Source organism: Mastigoproctus giganteus, chromosome 2, assembly GCF_048544385.1.
Source record: "Mastigoproctus giganteus isolate SK-2022 chromosome 2, ASM4854438v1, whole genome shotgun sequence".
Taxonomy (NCBI): Eukaryota; Metazoa; Arthropoda; class Arachnida; order Uropygi; family Thelyphonidae; genus Mastigoproctus; species Mastigoproctus giganteus.
The window spans coordinates 52,541,554-52,559,487 of NC_143576.1; the positions used below are offsets into that span (position 1 = coordinate 52,541,554).

The 17,934-nt window shown below is 36.4% G+C and overlaps 1 protein-coding gene across 1 annotated transcript in view; it reads right to left on the reverse strand.

Annotated features, from left to right (window-relative positions):
* LOC150089302 (uncharacterized) overlaps window positions 1–17,934 on the reverse strand; it is a 600,028-nt gene that overhangs the window by 462,661 nt on the left and 119,433 nt on the right. The window contains exon 3 of the mRNA XM_090389942.1: window positions 13,574–14,525. Coding sequence (XP_090246068.1) covers window positions 13,574–14,525 — 952 coding nt within the window. The remainder of the gene's footprint in view (window positions 1–13,573; window positions 14,526–17,934) is intronic.

Below are 17,934 nucleotides of genomic sequence, written 5' to 3' on the forward strand. Positions count from 1 at the left end.
GGCCTTGTGTACAGAGGGAAGATTGTTCCAGCAATCAACCACCCGCTGGCTAAAAGCAAACTTCCACACATCTATCCTACAACTGTCTTTCCTCAATTTGAATTTATGTCCTCTCAGGCGATTATTCTGAGCAAGAGGAAGAGTCCCATCCGCATTGAGCATGCTCAAACCATTCAAGGCTTACACCTCAATCAGATCACCTCGCAGGTGCCTAGTCTCCAGACACTGTCATTTTCAAAACTTAAGCCTTTCTTCGTAAGAGCAACCCTTTGTTTCATTCACTAATCCTGTTGCCCTTCTCTGTACTCATTCCAACAGCTCTACATCCTTCTTAAAATGAGGCCTCCAGACCTGTATACAGTACTCAAGGTATGGCCTGACCATTGCCTTATTTATACAAGGGGATAATCACCACCTTATCCCTGCTAGAAAAATTCCTGTATATCACTGACAAGACACCATGAGCTACTCTTGCAGCCCATCTGCACTGCTCAAAAAACTTCATATCAGCCTGCACAATTACTCCCAGGTCCTTTTCATTATCTACCACTGTCAGTGTGGTACCACAGAGTTGATACGTTACTCTGGGATTACTGCTTCCCATATGTAGTACTTTACATTTGTCAACCTGCTTGAGAATTGTAATTAAATTTTGTTTTCATGTGTTTCCCATCATAATGATATCTACCACATGAGAACCACAGTTCAGACTAGGTCATACCACTGTTAAATCAGTTGTACTTTGTGTATTTATTGAGTTAGATTATAAGTAAACTAAATGCAACTGGGCATATTTTAAGAGTTATAATTATCTATATAATCACAGTGTAAAAACACCATAGCCAACTCTTAAAGGAAAAAAAAAACAAACTACGATAGTAGTGTAAAGGGCATCATTTCAACTGTATCTCATATTGTTCTCATTCTTCACAACAAGTTACCCCGAATAAGTAATGCTTCCTAATAGAGAAGACTATTGTTACTTATTCTCAATGGGCACCACCACCCAGACAGCACTGTTTCAAGGTTTGTTGGATTTTCATTGGTGGGTGGGCAGGCACCCTGGTATTATAACTGTTAAAATATTATGCCAGTTGCATTTAGTTTTACTTAAACGTTATCTCATACACCTTTTGGTATCTCTCATTTCAAGGCTTGTTGGCCTTTCATCAGTCAGTGAGTGAGTGCCGTCTGGGTGGTAGTTCCCATTGAGAATAAGTAACAATAGTCTTCTCTATTAGTGAAGCGTTACTTATTCAAGGTTTTGCAATACATGGTAACTCGTTGTGAAGGATAAGCACAATAGGAGATACAGTTGAAATGATGCCCTTTGCACTACAATTGTAGTTTTTTTCCTTTAAGAGTTGTCTATGGTGTTTTTACACTGTTATTATATGAGTGATGATGCCCTTTGCACTACAATTGTAGTTTTTTTTCCTTTAACAGTTGTCTATGGTGTTTTTACACTGTTATTATATGAGTTAGGTTATATACATGTGAAAAACTGTACCCTGTTTAATTATGGCATCTAAATGAGCAAGTGATAGTTTTGTGTTAGAAAAGAAAAGGGCTAAAAAAAATTACATGACTGGAAAAAAAAAAAAAAAGTTGAACATCATTCAAAGGTTTAAAGTTGGCAAAAATGTGTTAGATATTGCATAAAATTTAACTGTGCTGACAATTTATTGTGAGATCTATTTGCAAAAAAAAGTGATATTTATAAGTGCTACACAAAATGTTACTTCCACGGGTGCATCAAAAATAAGAACAAGAATCAATGTTACAGAAAGAATGGAAAATCTTTTAGCATCTGGATTGAGGATATCAATAAACAACATAGGCCCTTTAGTATGAGGATAGATATGGCCAAGAAACTGAGCTTACATGTGCATGAAAAGCAAGAATTTGATAAAAGTGCAAATGAAGTTTTCAATGCTAGTCATGGATGATTTTATCTTTAAATGCCACGGCAACATGCAAAGCATTAAAATTTCTGGAAAGATTGCAAGTGCAAACAAACAGGTTGTTAGCAAAGGAATATAATGGGACTTGCAAGGTCATAATAGAAAAGGGATGATATCCACCCCCAGTAAGTGTTTAATACAGATGAAACAGGTGTTTTTTTCGAAGTATATGCTTTCTCATACATTTATTGCACACAAGATGAAATCTGCACATGGTTTAAGACAATCAAAGGTTATTTTGCTTGGAGAAAATTATAATTAAAACCCTTACTGGTTTATTATGCAGAAAATGCTAAATAACTAAAAGATTACAATGAAGCAAGCCTACCTGTAATATGGCATTCAAACTATAAAGTGCAGGTCACACAAGTCATTTTTAAAGGGGTTTATCTGGATTTTTACTCAGCTGTTAAATGATAATGTAAGAAAAATTACAATCCAAAAAAGGATCTGCTACTACTCAACAATATCTCTGATCACAAAATTGATTTGAATATTTGACAACAGATGTTAAAATTAAAATTGCATTCCTTCCACTAAACACAACATTACTATTGCAGCTCAGAGAACTGGGAGTGATGGCTGAATTAAGATGTGTAACCTGGGAAGTACATTTTCACAGTTTATCAAAGAAACTTGCAGTGTAACTATCGGTGAATTCTGGCACAATGATAACATCCTAAATACAGTAAAAAATATTGGATAAGCAGAGAATCAGCTGCATGAATAATGTGTGGAAAACAGTTTTGTCAAATTTCTGTGATTCTAATATTGAAACGTCTCAGACTGACAACATTGCGACTGCTTGCACAGCAGACTTAATAAAGTAACTGGAGACAACACAAATGAGTTGTTAAACTCGCATTAGCATTAGTAGTGGCATATCATGTAAGAAAGCAAGCTTATATACAGCATCAGCCAAAAAAAAAAAAAAAAAAAAAAAAAAAAAAAAACCCAAAAAATCACACACTTCCAATTTCACCTATCCATTGTCTCAGAAAATTATTTCATCCTTGAATTTATTTAAGCTATCAACTTCTACGCCAGATGGAAGTTTGTTCTAGCAATCAACCACTCACTGGCTGAAGGAAAATTTTTGCACATCTATTCTGCAAACAGCTTTCCCTTTGTGTACCCTCAAGTGTGAAATCTGAGCAAAGAGGAAGAATCTCATCAGCACTGAGTTACTCAAACCATTCAATGCCTTAAACACTTCAATCAGATCACTTCGAAGGTACCTAGTCGCTGGATGCTTCAGTTTGCAGGACTGAAGTCTTTCTTGGTGAGGAACACCACCCCTTGTACCCCTCACCAATCTCGTTATCCTTCTCTGTACAAGTTCCAGCAGCTCTACATCCTTCCAAAAATGAGGCCTCCAGACCCATATGCGGGGTATTCAAGGTGTGGCTGGACCACTGCCATATACAAAGGGATAATCATCTCCTTGTTCCAGCTATCAAAATTACTGTATCTCACTGACCAAATCCCATGAGCTGTCCTGGAAACCTGTCTGGACTGTCAGGGAACTTCATATCTGATTACACAATTAACCCCAAGTCTTTTTCATTCTCCACTACCTTGAGAGTAGTACCACACAGTTGGTATATTATTCTGGGGTTACTGCTACATATATGCAGTATTTTGCATTTTTCAATGTTAAATTTTAGTGACCACTTTTAAGCCAATCTGCCTATCTTTTCTAGATCCTGTTGCAGTAGCATACTATCATTAACAACCCTGCCAACCTTTGTATCACCTGCAAAGTTGGATATTAAGCCAGATATACATTCAATCATAACACTGATAAATATGGAAATCAACAATGGAACCCAGGACCAAATATTGGGGGGGACTGACCTAATAACATTAGTCTATGAACAGCAGTGTCCATTGATTCCACAATATAACTTCTCCCACTGAACCATCCCTTTACCCATAGCAAAAACTTGTCCTTAATGCCACACTGTTCTAATTTGCACAGCAGTATTTTATGTGCAACAGTATTAACAGTACATATATTCATCCGAAACATTGTTAAATATCACTATAATTTCTTGTCACAACAGACAAATTGGTTAAGTCAGACTATATTAAAATAAAATACAATATGAAATATACATAAATAGAGCATTAAAATATTTAAAAAAACAAGATATAATAAAGTCTTACAAAACCCATTTGTTGGTTGTGAGAAGAAATTATAGTGATACGCAGCCTGACACCTAAGGCCCGTTTTCTATTCATAAATACAGAAAACAATGGGCCCAACACCGAACGGTGTGTGGACTCCACTAATAACTGTTCATGAAGAGCAGTGTCCATTCATTACCACTCTGTTTTCTTCCACTTAATCATCCCTTTATTATTAGAAGCAACTTACCCTTAAATGCCATATTGCTCCAATTTGTACAGCAGCCTTTTATGTGTAACAGTATCAAAAACTTTGATGAAATCCAAGTATATGATATCAAAATTATTTTTTGCATCCAGTTCCTTCGTGGCCACATTATAGTATCCAGTCAAATTGTTCAGACAAGACTTCCCCTTAAAAGAATCTCAAAATAAAGGAACCACTAGGTAGCAGTGATCGCAGTGTGCTGAAGTGGAATTTACTCAAAGAGGTAACTACCATCAGGGGTAAAGGGAAAGGTTCTTGCTTTCATAAATGCGACTACAGTGGTCTGAGGCAGTATTTAAATTCTATACAGTGGGAACAACTGATGATGTTACCAACAGTAAATTCAAAATGGGAAGCATTCAAAGAATTTATCTTGGAAGCTACTAGGCTTAACATACCAAATAAGAAATACTGTTCAAGGTTTAGGCCTAAAATGGATGTCAGAAGAACTAATGAGACATATGACAGAGAAGAAAAATGCATGGCATACATATAAATTAATGGGTGACATGGAAGCCTATAATAGATATAAGCTGGTCTGTAACCAAGTCACAAAGGAGATTAGGCAGGCAAAGGCAGATTATGAGAAAAAGAACAGAGTTCTTTACCTATGTAAACTCTAGAAGGAAAGGGATGAATCAGATTGGTCCACTGGATATTGATGGTTCACTGTTGATGATCCTGCTCAGGTGGCTAACAAACTAATTGAGTATTTTGCATCTACATTCACCCATGAGGAGTTATTCAGGGAGGAGAATGCCAGAGGTGAGTTAAACTCTGGCAGTGAGCTAGATGATTTTGTAAAAACTGAGAGGAAAGTGGAGGAGAAATTGAAGATAAACATAAAAAATGCACCTGGGGTGGATGGCATCTATCCAGTTATATTAAAGGAGGCAGCAAAGAAAGTAAGCAAACCCTTAACCATAATTATGAGAGCTTCCTTTGACTCAGAGGAGGTACCCATGGACTGGAGATGTGCAAATGTGACCCCAATTCACAAAGGAGGATCAAAGGGCGACACAAGTAATTATAGACCTGTTAGTTTAACTTCTGTTCCACGAAATGGATGCACTGGTTAAAGAAGCACTGCTGGATCACCTATACAATTCAGTTATAGCTTGGACACAGCATGGTTTTGTTAAGCAAACCCTTAAGTTCTTGCCTGACCAATTTGATTGGATAGTATGATGTGATCACAAAGGAACTGGATGCAGGGAATAACTTTGATATCATATATTTGGATCTTAGAAAGGCTTTTGATACTGTTGCAAATGGAAGACTGCTGAACAAATTGGAACAGTGTGGCAGTGGAGGCAAATTGCTGCTATGGATAAAGGGATGGTTGAGTCGGAGAAGACAGAGAGTGGTAATCAATGGACACTGCTCATCGTGGACCAATGTAATTAGTGAAGTCGCTCAGGGTTCAGTGTTGGGTCCATTGTTGTTTTCTGTATTTATAAATGATACTGATGATGGTTGTTTTCTGTATTTATAAATGATACTGATGATGGTATATTAAGTTCAATGTCCAAGTTTGCAGATGATATGAAGGTTGGCAGGGTTGTTAAGGACCTAATGACAGTACGCTGCTGCAACAGGATCTAGAAATGTTGAGGAGATGGGCTGAAAGGTGGCAAAAGAAGTTTAACATTGACAAATGTAAAGTACTACATATGGGAAGCAGTAACCCCATAGTGATGTACGAACTCTGTGGTAGAGAACGAAAAGGACCTGGGGGAATTGTGCAAGCAGATATGAAGTTTTTGAGCAGTGCAGACAGTCTGCAAGGGTAGCTCATAGTGTCTTGTCAATGATATACAGGAATTTTTCTAGCAGGGATAAGGAGGTGATTATCCTCTTGTATAAGACAATGGTCAGGCCACACCTAGAGTACTGTATACAGATCTGGAGGCCTCATTTTCAGAAGAATGTAGAGCTGTTGGAACGAGTACTGAGAAGGGCAACAAGATTAGTGAATGGAATAAAGGGTTGCTCTTACGAAGAAGGGCTTAAATTTCGCAAATTATAGTGTCTGGAGACTAGGCACCTGCGAGGTGATCTGATTGAGGTGTATAAAGCCTTGAATGGTTTGAGAATGCTCAATGCTGATGGGATTCTTCCTCTTGCTCAGAATAATCACCTGAGAGGGCATAAATTCAAATTGAGGAAAGACAGATGTAGGATAGATGTGCAGAAGTTCGCCTTTAGCCAGCGGGTAGTTCGTTGGTGGAACAGACTTCCATCGTTTGTTGTGGAAGTTGATAGCCTAAATAAATTTAAGGCTGAGCTGGACAGGTATTTGGAACGAATTGGAGGGGTGAAATGGGAGCAATTTTTTTTTTTTTTTTTTTTTGGCTGATGCTGCATAAGCTTGCTTTCTTGCATCATATGCCTCTACTAATGCTAATACGCTTGCTGTGTCTGAATTATTAGTGAAGTCTTATCTAGACGATCCTGCAGTACTTCTTTAACCAGTGACTCCATTATTTTCCATGGAACAGAAGTTAACGAATACGTCTGTAATTACTTTTGTCATCTTTTGATCCCTCTTTGTGAATTGGAGATATATTCACACTTCTCCAGTCAGCAGGGAACTCCCCTGAATTTGGAACGAATGGGTGCTCTCATAATCATGGCTAAGGGTTTGCTTACTTATTTTGCTATGTTTAACTATGTTTTTCTTATGTTTAACTTCAACAATTTCTCTTCCACTTTCCTCTAAGTTATTAGAAAACCATTTAGCTCCCTATTACATTTTGATAAACTTCTGTCTTCCACTTTCCTACAGAATTCTCATGTGTGAATGTACAAATTGTACATTCACATTGACTAACTGAATGAGGATTTTGTAGATACAAAATCCTCATTCAGTTAGTCAGCTACTGAACAGGTTCATCAACAGTCGAACCACTAATGTCAAGTGAATTGATTTGATTCATACCCTTCCTTCTAGAGTTTACATAAGTAAAGAAGACTTTTTTTTTAATTTGCATCCTTTGCCAAAGATTTTTCATAATCTGCCTTCACTTTCCTAACCTTCTTTGTGACTTGATTACAGAGTAGCTTATATCTACCATAGGTTTCTGTCAACTGATAATTGATATGCATCCCATGCATTTATCTTCTCTGACACGAGTATCATTAGATGATCTGATATCCACTTCCTAAACCTTGAACAATATTTCCTGGTTGGTACGAAAAACCTAATAGTTTCCAAGATTAATTCCTTGAATACTTCCCATTTAGAATTTGCTGTTGGTAACATTACATTGGTCAACAGGTAAAAGGTTACGAAAACATAAATACCCAATCTTGGCTAATTTTTATGTTGGTGAACACAAAAATCACATTAATTTAAATTTTTTCGATTGGCTCTTATTTTCGAATTACAGTTGGGGGTCTCATATTAGCAAGTTGCTATACGTTATCAACTATGGCTTTCGGCAAAACGCATGGTGGAATGCTGCAGTTTCAGTACCATCACACTCTTATCATGTGATCGGCAATTGTTGCCTTGCTCTGCATCATGAGATAAGCTAAAGTTGCTCAATTGCATCACCAACTTTTTTGCAGTAATCCTTGAATATGGCTACTGCTGATTTGTTCTCAGTTAACGGTTGTTCTCTGTGAGATTCCTAATTTTTGTGCAGTATTTGTGTCATCTAAGATGAATATACCCCGTAATTGTGTAAATAGTCCAGATAACTTCTGTTATGCATATGGAGAATTTACATTAGCTTCAAGAAAACATCCTTTAACTCGAGCCATAAAAAAGGCTTACTTCTTGTACTTTGGGTATAAAGTAGGCAACCAGGACAAGAAATGGGCTCCACACATATGCTGCACTATATGTTCATCAAAACTTAACGTGTTTGTGAAACAAATGAGATGTTTTATGTCTTTCGCAGTGCCCATTATATGGAGAGAGCCAACGAATCATGTCACAGACTGTTATTTCTGTATGGTGCCTCCTATTAGAAACAGGATGACAACGAAGAAAAAGTAGACGAACATCAACTTGATATACATGAAGTACAGCAGCCATCTATGCCAAAGCATCCATCAATTTGTCCAAACCTTTATCCTTCTGAACCACATAAGATCACAGAAAGTGAGCTTAATGACCTCTTCGGGGAACCTGAAATGCCGAAGGCGCAGCAAAAGTGATAACATTTTACTTTTGCTGTGTGAAAGTGATAACATTTCAAACTCGAAATAGAGACTATGATAAATGCTATCAAATAGAAGGTGAACTCACAGTTTGTAAGGATGTTGAATGGCAGCAATTAACATGAGGCACATTCCATATAGACACTTCTAAGGTTAGCCTTAAGGCTGTGTCATTACACAATGGAAATATGCTACCTTAAACACCTCTTGCATGTGCTGTTCACAAAAAAAAAAAGAAACATACGCAAACATGGAGAACATCCTCTTAGGTGTACACTAACACTTTTGGAAAGCCTTTCGAAATGTTTCGACTGGTTTTCTATAAAATGTTAAAGACGGCAATTGCTAAGGAGTAATGAGATCTTCCACAACCTTGTTGTGGAAGATGTCATTACTTCTTATGAAAAACTGGGGTGCAACATGTCACTGGAGATACATTTCTTGCACTCACACTTTTTTTTGGATTTCTTCCTGACATGCTGTGGTTCCATCAAGACATTGCAGTGATGGAACAAAGATACAAAAGCAAATGGAGTGCTGTCATGTTAGCTGATTATTGTTGGATGGTGAAAAGGGATGCTCCCGAAGCTGAATACAATTGAAAAGGTCCCATGTTTGATAGAGGTATGGTCAAAGCTACATCTTACTGCCATATAAATAAAAAATACCTTGTATAAATATAAAGAACTATTTTTTTCAAAAACAAGAGCCAATCTACCATTTTAAGCACTATTTCAGTGCTTAGCACCACAAAAACTATAAAATAAACTTACTTTCATGTCTGTAACAGGATATGACCCAAAATTTGTTGTTCAGTGTTATCAATTGGTTGCACTGTATAGAATTTAAAAACTGGTCTGAGGCCACTGTAGTCACCTTTGCAAAAGCAAAAACCCTTCCCTTTACCCTGGCCTTCCCTAACACGCACGCACACGACCCTGCACTTTCTTCCCATTCATTTCTTAATTCAGTTCATGTAGCTTTGTGGTTTTAAAGGCATAGTCTATACAAATAGCGATCCCGACAAGGCATAAAAGCTTTTTTCCTGCCGCTGCCAACTTTCCATGAGACACTGTCAATTTTGTGCAACTTCCTAATTAAACGGGAAATTGCAGAATGATGACGGCATTTTATTTTTGATGCAGTTACTCTTTGGGAAAAATCCCTCTTTATAAAGAGCAATTGCTACACTTTTTTTTTATGAAGCATTAATTGAAAGTGCTTATCCATCATGTGCAAAAGTAAAATTATGCTAGGAATGTTACTTTGAGTCACACTCTACAAAAGTGGATGATGCAAATAAAAACAAAATGTTGCATAAGCTTATAACATCTATTGTATAATGTATAAAAGCATATTTTTTCCAATATAATATAAAAATTATTTTTGTGCTATTTTGAAGTGTTTTCGATATTTAAAACTTTTTGAAGGTGTTGTTGCAATTTTTTTGTCCACCATAAAATAAAAATAAAATAAATTAGATATGACAAATGACCAGAATGTGCACAGCTACAGCAAAGGATGCATAAGTTTATATATGTATGTTTTAATAAATATGACAGTTAGGTGAGAGGATGTAAGTTTAAGTTACACATGATGCCAAAAGCTAAAAGGAAAAAGATAGCAGAAATATGAGAAAATGTAGGTGTGAAAAGGTAAAAAGAATGTGAATATCCCATAAGTTATGATGAATTAGGTAAAATTATAGGCTGAATTGTAAAGCCAATTAGAGAGGAGTGACCTATAAAGTCAAAATGATAAATAAATAAAAGTAATGGTAGCTAGCATCAGATAAGGGTGGATAAATTTGGCTATAGTTCAAAAAGGGGTAGAGCAAATATGCAAATAAATCTGATGTTAGCAAAAATAAATATTAATACATGATCAGGTATTTATTCAGGGGGCTATACCTGATCATGCATCAAGGGTGCATTTCTATACTTGTCCATAACTGTGTAATTTAATATATTTTTTGAAGAAATTTAATAATAAATTAAGTGGGATCGAAAGCAGTATCTCTCACAAAGTATGGACAAGATAGTCCCAATGCAGTGTACGTTGTATAAAATAATTAAGGTAAATTAAAATTAAAACTTGGTGTATATTGTAAGAAAATTTACTGGGTACAAATTCAGGTAGAAAATGCAAATAGAAGTTTGGTGAATATAATTTGTAGAATTTAGTAGAATTTGTAAATATAATTTAGAGCAGGCAAATGGTATAAAGCTAGGGAGTGAATTGAGGATAGGGAAGGGTGTATCTGAATAAAATAAAGGTGAAGATAGCAAGAGATTAAGGATAGTAGGAACGTTTGTATCACCCTCGTATTGCACTAATAGCTTTACGAATGGCAAAAAGTAGAGGTAGAAAGATAAAAAAAAAGTTAAGAGAAAATATTAGAAGTACTGGGTTAGCTGGGATCATAAAGTCCACCCCTTTTAGTAAAGACCCTGACTATGTAAGTATTAGTATGAAAAAGAGACTAATACCAAATGCTTGTGTAGTGGGAAGTCGAAAATAAGAGCCAAAAAAGGCCCATCTAAAGACGAAAACGTAACTAGTTGCTAAAAAGCATATAAAATTAATACCTGGAATATTCAAGTAATGTGTAGTAGAGAAAAGAAGAGGCAGGAAATGACAGTGCGGACATATACAGTTGAGACGATAGCTGTAACTAAAGCAGTAACGTGAACTCATATTCATTTATAGTGATGAAGTTGACTTGAATGAGAGTTGAGAAAAATTGATAATTAGTGACCTCTATAGTCGTTTTTGATAAGTAAGTGTAAAGAAATACACTAGCAAAACATTGGCAAGGAGAAAGCATGTCTATATCGGGAAACATTAATGCAGATATGCGGAATAATTAAATTTTGCAGACAGAAAAATATATGGAAGATAAGAATGTAATACTCCAAAAATTAAGGTGTAAATACTAATTTCAAAAAAGATATTGAAAACAGTATTAGAAAAGTCTAGCATTTCAAGAAGTAATAAAATAACTGTTAATTTTCTTACTTTTCAGTTAATTTTCGTATAATAAATGTACAACTAGTTTTAATTTTAATTTACCTTAATTATTTTATACAACATACACTGCATTGGGACTATCTTGTCCATACTTTGTGAGAGTTATACTGCTTTCGATCCCACTTAATTTATTATTAAATTTCTTCTCTTACACGTTATGGACAAGTATAGAAATGCAGTCCTTGATGAATGATCAGGTGTAGTCCCCTGAAGAAATACCTGATCATGTATCAATAATTACTTTTGCTAACATCAGATTTATTTGCATATTTGCTCTACCCCTTTTGAACTATAGCCAAATTTATCCACCCTTATCTGATGCTAGCTACCATTACTTTATTTATTTATCATTTTGATTCAATCATTTTTACTTTACAGGTCACTCCTCTCTAATTGGCTTTACAATTCAGCCTATAATTTTACCTAATTCATTATAACTTATAGGATATTCACATTCTTTTCCCTTTTCATACCTACATTTTCCCATATTCTGCTATCCTTTTCCTTTTGGCATCATGTGTAACTTACACTTACATCTTTACACTTAACTGTTATATATATTTATACAACTAAATATTATTAATAACATTTTAATATTATTGATTTATTATTAATTTAATAATAAATTAATATTATTAATTTAAATTACGAGGGCTGTTCAATAAAGAGTGATCATAATTTTCCAATTACAACAACAGTGCTTGCTGCATTACATAGTAACTGTGTAATTGATTCTTATGCATGGTGGGATCTTGGTGGTCATTCAAGTTTATCCCTCTTTGGTTTCAAAATCTACATAACAATTTACAAGACATGTGAGGAACAGTAAGATGCTCTCAAATTTTGTTACTAACTCAAGAAAATATCAGCCGAAGTGTATGAAATATTTAAGATGCTTATCGTGAATCTACACTTCTATACAGCCTAGTCACGGGTTGTTTGGAATGTTTTAAGATGTACGTGATTCAATCGCACAAAAATCAGCAGTTCTGGAGCTCCAACACTGCTGTCACCACAGAAACCATAAGCACTGCTTTTTTAATCATGAGAGAAGATCATCGCATAACAGTAAGGCAAATGACAGAGATGGTGAGAATATCAGTAGGAAGCACGTACAGTATTCTCTACGACCATCTGCATATAACATGTGTTTCTGCATGCTGGGATTCAAGAGTACTCACACCTGAGCAACAGCAAGTTTGCATGAAGATCTGTCAGGAGCTGCAATGGATGAGTATTGAAGAGAGTTGGGTCTACACAAGATGATAATGGCAGTGCGACATGGCTTCATCATTTAAATCCAGAGAGTAAGCAACAAAGCTATGTTTGGACGTCTACTTCATCGCCAAAATCGAAAAAAGTGAAAGTTGTAGCTTTTACAGGAAAGGTTATGGTGATCTCTTTTTTTGATATTCAAGGAATAGCTTACCAGCATGTTGTACCATGCTGAAAAACATGCATGGTCATATGACTATTACGGGACCTTATGACCAAACTGTACTGCACACTCTGTGGATCGCATTTGTTGAAAATTACCACAACTGCACACAGATGGGTGGGTGGTACATCACGGCAATGCGAGACTTCACACTGCCATGATGCAGCACCCACCCATCTGTTACTCATCCACCCTACAGCACTGACCTTGCGATGTTTTAATTTCCAAAGTTAAAGAAGGAGCTACAACAAAAACATTTCCAGTTGTCAAAAGAAGTTATAAAGACAATGGAGGAGATTTTCAAATGCATTTAAAAAAATGGCTTCCACTGTATTTTTGAAGAATGGCAGAAACATTGGAGTAAGTGCAGTTCATCAAATGGGAACTACTTTGAAAAGGACCATCAAAATATGGATTATTAATGAAGGTATGTTGTGAAAAAAATTACAATCATTATTTATTGAACAGCCCTTATATAAATTATAATTATAATTTACTTTTTATAGTTACTTTTAAATTTACTTGAAAAAATTTCATTTAATTAAAAACAAAACTGAAAATGTTGATTCCCACCTTTTGCGACATGATCTAAAATATTAGAATGATGGATGGCAGCACTAGTCAATAATCTTTTACTGTGCATTGTCACAATGCTTTTTTCAAATATATATATTGTTTTAATGACATTGATCAAAATATTTTTATAACAAAGTTCTTTATCATTTCTTTCTTCTGTGCCTATATTTTCTGTAGCTTGCAAGCAATGATATAATACTTTAATGTGGTCAAAATGAAAATGATCACAGTTCCAGTAATCCCAAAAACTTTTACTTGAAACTTCTAGCTGACCACGTTTAGAAAAATGTGAACAAGCTGTAAAAAAACATTTTAAATCGGCAGGAATGTCTCCAGAAATATTCATCCAAGTATCAAAATGTATCAAAATCTGAATAAAATATTCAGATATTATAACTAAATAAATTTTTATAACATCTGTCCATTTTATGACTAATGGATGAAAACACCCCAAGCATATCAAATCTTGATCTTCAGCAATACACCTTAAAGTTAATTCAAGGAGGCACTTCAGACAATGGCACTCTTTGTTAGACAATTCCACATTAGATGATGTATAATTTCTGAGATGATATTCACGAACTGCCCTGTGGATTTCCCATAACTTTGAGGGCACTATAATACTTTTTAAAGACTTCATATAATGATTTATAATATGTTTGTTGGGATTAAATAATCTTGATGTTGCAGAATCAAGCTGAAGTTGCTTTAGCTTACGAAAAATATAGAATTGTATATGATAACAAAATTGTTCCCATATTAAACTGTTTTCAACTTTTATACAACTGGAAACAGCACTGTCATCATCATCTCTTGTGGAGTTAGCATCACTGCACGGACATGAGACAGTAAAGCTGCTGAATACTTTTAAGCCATTCTGTTTCCTAATTTCCTCAAGATGGGAAAGCAAAAGTTCTTCCAGCCCACGGTGCTTGTGTAAAAGTAATATCTAAGGAAAAAAAAAAAATTGAATTTTAAACACATTATTATAAAGAGTGGACAATACCAAGTAGTAAATAAGAAAACAGTTTGAATTATTTATTTTGATATCACAAATAGCATCATATAAATGTAATATTAAGATCAATAATGTAATTAGAGCAAGAAACTAATTACAAGAAATTCAAACTGCACTAATTACACTGTTCAACAATTACACTGCTTACAGTTACATATTTTTAGCATTAGCATTAGTAGAGGCATACGATGCAAGAAAGCAAGCTTATACAGCATCAGCCAAAAAAAAACCTTAACATTTCACCCCTCCATTCGTTCCAAATGCTTGTCAAGCTCAGCCTTAAATTTATGTATGCTATCAACTTCCACAACAAAAGAATGGAAGTCTGTTCCACCAATCAACTACCCACTGGCTAAAGGCAAATATCCGCACATCTATTCTACAACTGTCTTTCCTCAATTTGAATCTGTGCCCCCCTCAGGTTCTTAATCTGAGCAAGAGGAAGAATCCCATCAGCATTCAGCCTGATCAGCCATTCAAGGCCTTATACACCTCAATCAGATCACCTCACAGGGGCCTACTCTCCAGGCTCTGCAATTTGCAGAACTTAAGCCTTTCTTGGTAAGAGCACCCCTTTGTTCCCCTCACCAATCTTGATGCCCTTCTTTGTACTCGTTCTAGGAACTCTATATCCTTCCTAAAATGAGGCCTCCACACCTGTACACAGTATTCTAGGTGTGGCCTGACCATTGCCTTGTATAATGGGATAATCACCTCCCTGTCCCTGCTAGCAAAATTCATATATATCATTGACAAGACTCCATGACCTGCCCTGGCAGCCCGTCTGCACTGCACAGCAAACTTCATATTTGACTGCACAATTACCCCCCCCCCCAAGGTCTTTTTCACTTTCCACTTCCCTGAGTGTAGTACCACACAGCTGGCACATTTCTCTTTGGTTATTGCTACCAAATAGCAGTACTTTGCGTTTGTCAATGCTAAACATCAGTTGCCACTTCTCAGCACATTTGTCCAACTTATCTAGTTCCAGTTGGAGGGGAAACTACTGTCTTTAACAACCCTACCAACTTTTGTATCATCTGCAAACTTGGACATTAAAACTGATATGCCTTCATCAATATCATTGATAAATATACAAAACAACAATGGGACTAACCACGAACCCAGGGGAACTCCACTACTAACATTTGACCACGAAGAGCAGCATCCATTGATTACCACTCTCTGTTGTCTCCCATTCAACCATCCCTTTATCCATTGTAGCAACTTACCCTTAATCTACATCCATCCTAAAATGGGGGCTCCAGACCTATACACAGTACTCTGGTGTGGCCTGACCATTGCCTTGTATAATGGGATAATCACCTCCCTGTCCCTGCTAGCAAAGTTCCTATATATCATTGACAAGACTCAATGACCTGCCCTGGCAGCCTGTCCGCATTGCACAGCAAACTTCATATTTAACTGCACAATAATCCCTCCCCCCCAGGTCTTTTTCACTTTCCACTTCCCTGAGTGTAGTACCACACAGTTGGTACATTTCTCTTTGGTTATTGCTACCAAATATGCAGTATTTTTTTTACCCTTAATGCCATATCTTGTGCAGCAGTCTTCCATGTGCAACAGTATCAAAAAATCCAAGTATATGATATCAAAATTATTTTTGATATTCAGTTCCTTTGTGACATCATAGTATCTAATCAAATTGGTCAGAGAAGACCTCCCTTTAACAAACCCATTCAGTGTCTCAAATATTACTGCGGTCTTGTCTAGATGATCCTGCAATGCTTCTTTAACCAGTGATTCCATTATTTTCCACAGAACAAAAGTTAAACTAACAGGTCTATAGATATTTTTGTCACCTTTTGAACCCCCTTGGTGAATTGGTGATACATTTGCACACCTCCAGTCCATGGAGATCTCCCCTGTGTCCAAGGAAACTCTCATAATTATGGCTAAGGGTTTGCTTACTACCTTTGCTGCCTCCTTTAATATAACTGGATAGATATCCCATCCACCCCAAGTGCCTTTTTTTTTTATGTTTAACTTCAACAATTTCTCCTCCACTTTGCTCTCAGTTATTACAAAATCACTTAGCTTCCTGTTAGAGTTTAATAAACTGTTGAACAAAAGCCGAGAATTAGGGTTGAATTTGAAAGTGTCTGCAATTCTGCCCAGACGTGATAGGAGGGAGTATATGATGAGAGCCTTGTCGATCAATTCGGCCCTGAAAAGATTGTGCAAGGCTCAAGGGGTAGAATTTTTTTCAGCCTGGACTGTACTTGTTAACAGGAGAGATTGCTTCTACAGGGATGGGATACACTTAAATAGAAAGGGTGCAAGAATATTTGCTGATGCTATCGAGGCAGTGTTAGGTGGGTCAGAAAACTGCTAGCTTGGGGGGAGACAAAGACCAATAGATTGAGAGTAGCCACTGGCAGAGGTGAAAGAGATTCTTGCACTGCTTCTATTAGAATGAGCAGAAGCCTGAAAAACAAGATGCATGATATTTCAGAGACTGCTGGAAGCCATTGCGGTACAAGTAAACACATGGGTTGTGTTAGGGTAGCTAAGAATAGAAACAGGTGCAGGTATACATGCGTGTACAACAATGCTAGGAGTTTAGTAAATAAATTTGATGAATTTGAGGTATTGCTCAAAACATCAAAGACAGATATTGTTGGGATATCAGAGACATGGTGTCACACAGATATAAGGGATGCAGAACTGGAATTTGGGGAGTACAAGGTCTACAGAAAGGATAGACAGAATAGGAAGGGGGGAGGGGTTGTGCTATTAGTTAGGAAACACATAAAAACCAAGGAAGAGAAGCCAGTCGACATCGCTGGACAGTGCAGTGTTGAGTCAGTTTGGTGTGACATAAGCATTGGGAGATCAAAATTGAGAGTAGGAATGTGCTATAGGCCTAATGACTCTGATGAGTATAATAAGAAACTGTACAGGGAAATAGAATGGGCCAGTAAATCAGAGAGTCTTATGATGGGAGATTTTAATTTCCCAGATATTGACTGGAATTTGGGGGCTGGTCACTCACACAGTAGCAAGGCTTTTGTGAATTTATTGGATGATTGTTTTCTACATCAGCATGTTCGGGAGGCAACTAGAGGGAGTAATACTCTTGATCTGATTATCAGTAGTGATTCTTCCATGCATTAAGAATCTGCAGATAAATGAACCACTAGGTGGCAGTGATCACAGTGTGCTGAAGTGGGATTTACTCAAAGAGGTAACTACCATTAGGGGTAAAGGGAAGGGTTATTGCTTCCGTAAAGGCGACTACGATGGACTGAGACAGTATTTAAATTCTATACAGTGGGACCAACTGCTGATGTTACCAACAGCAAATTCAAAATGGGAA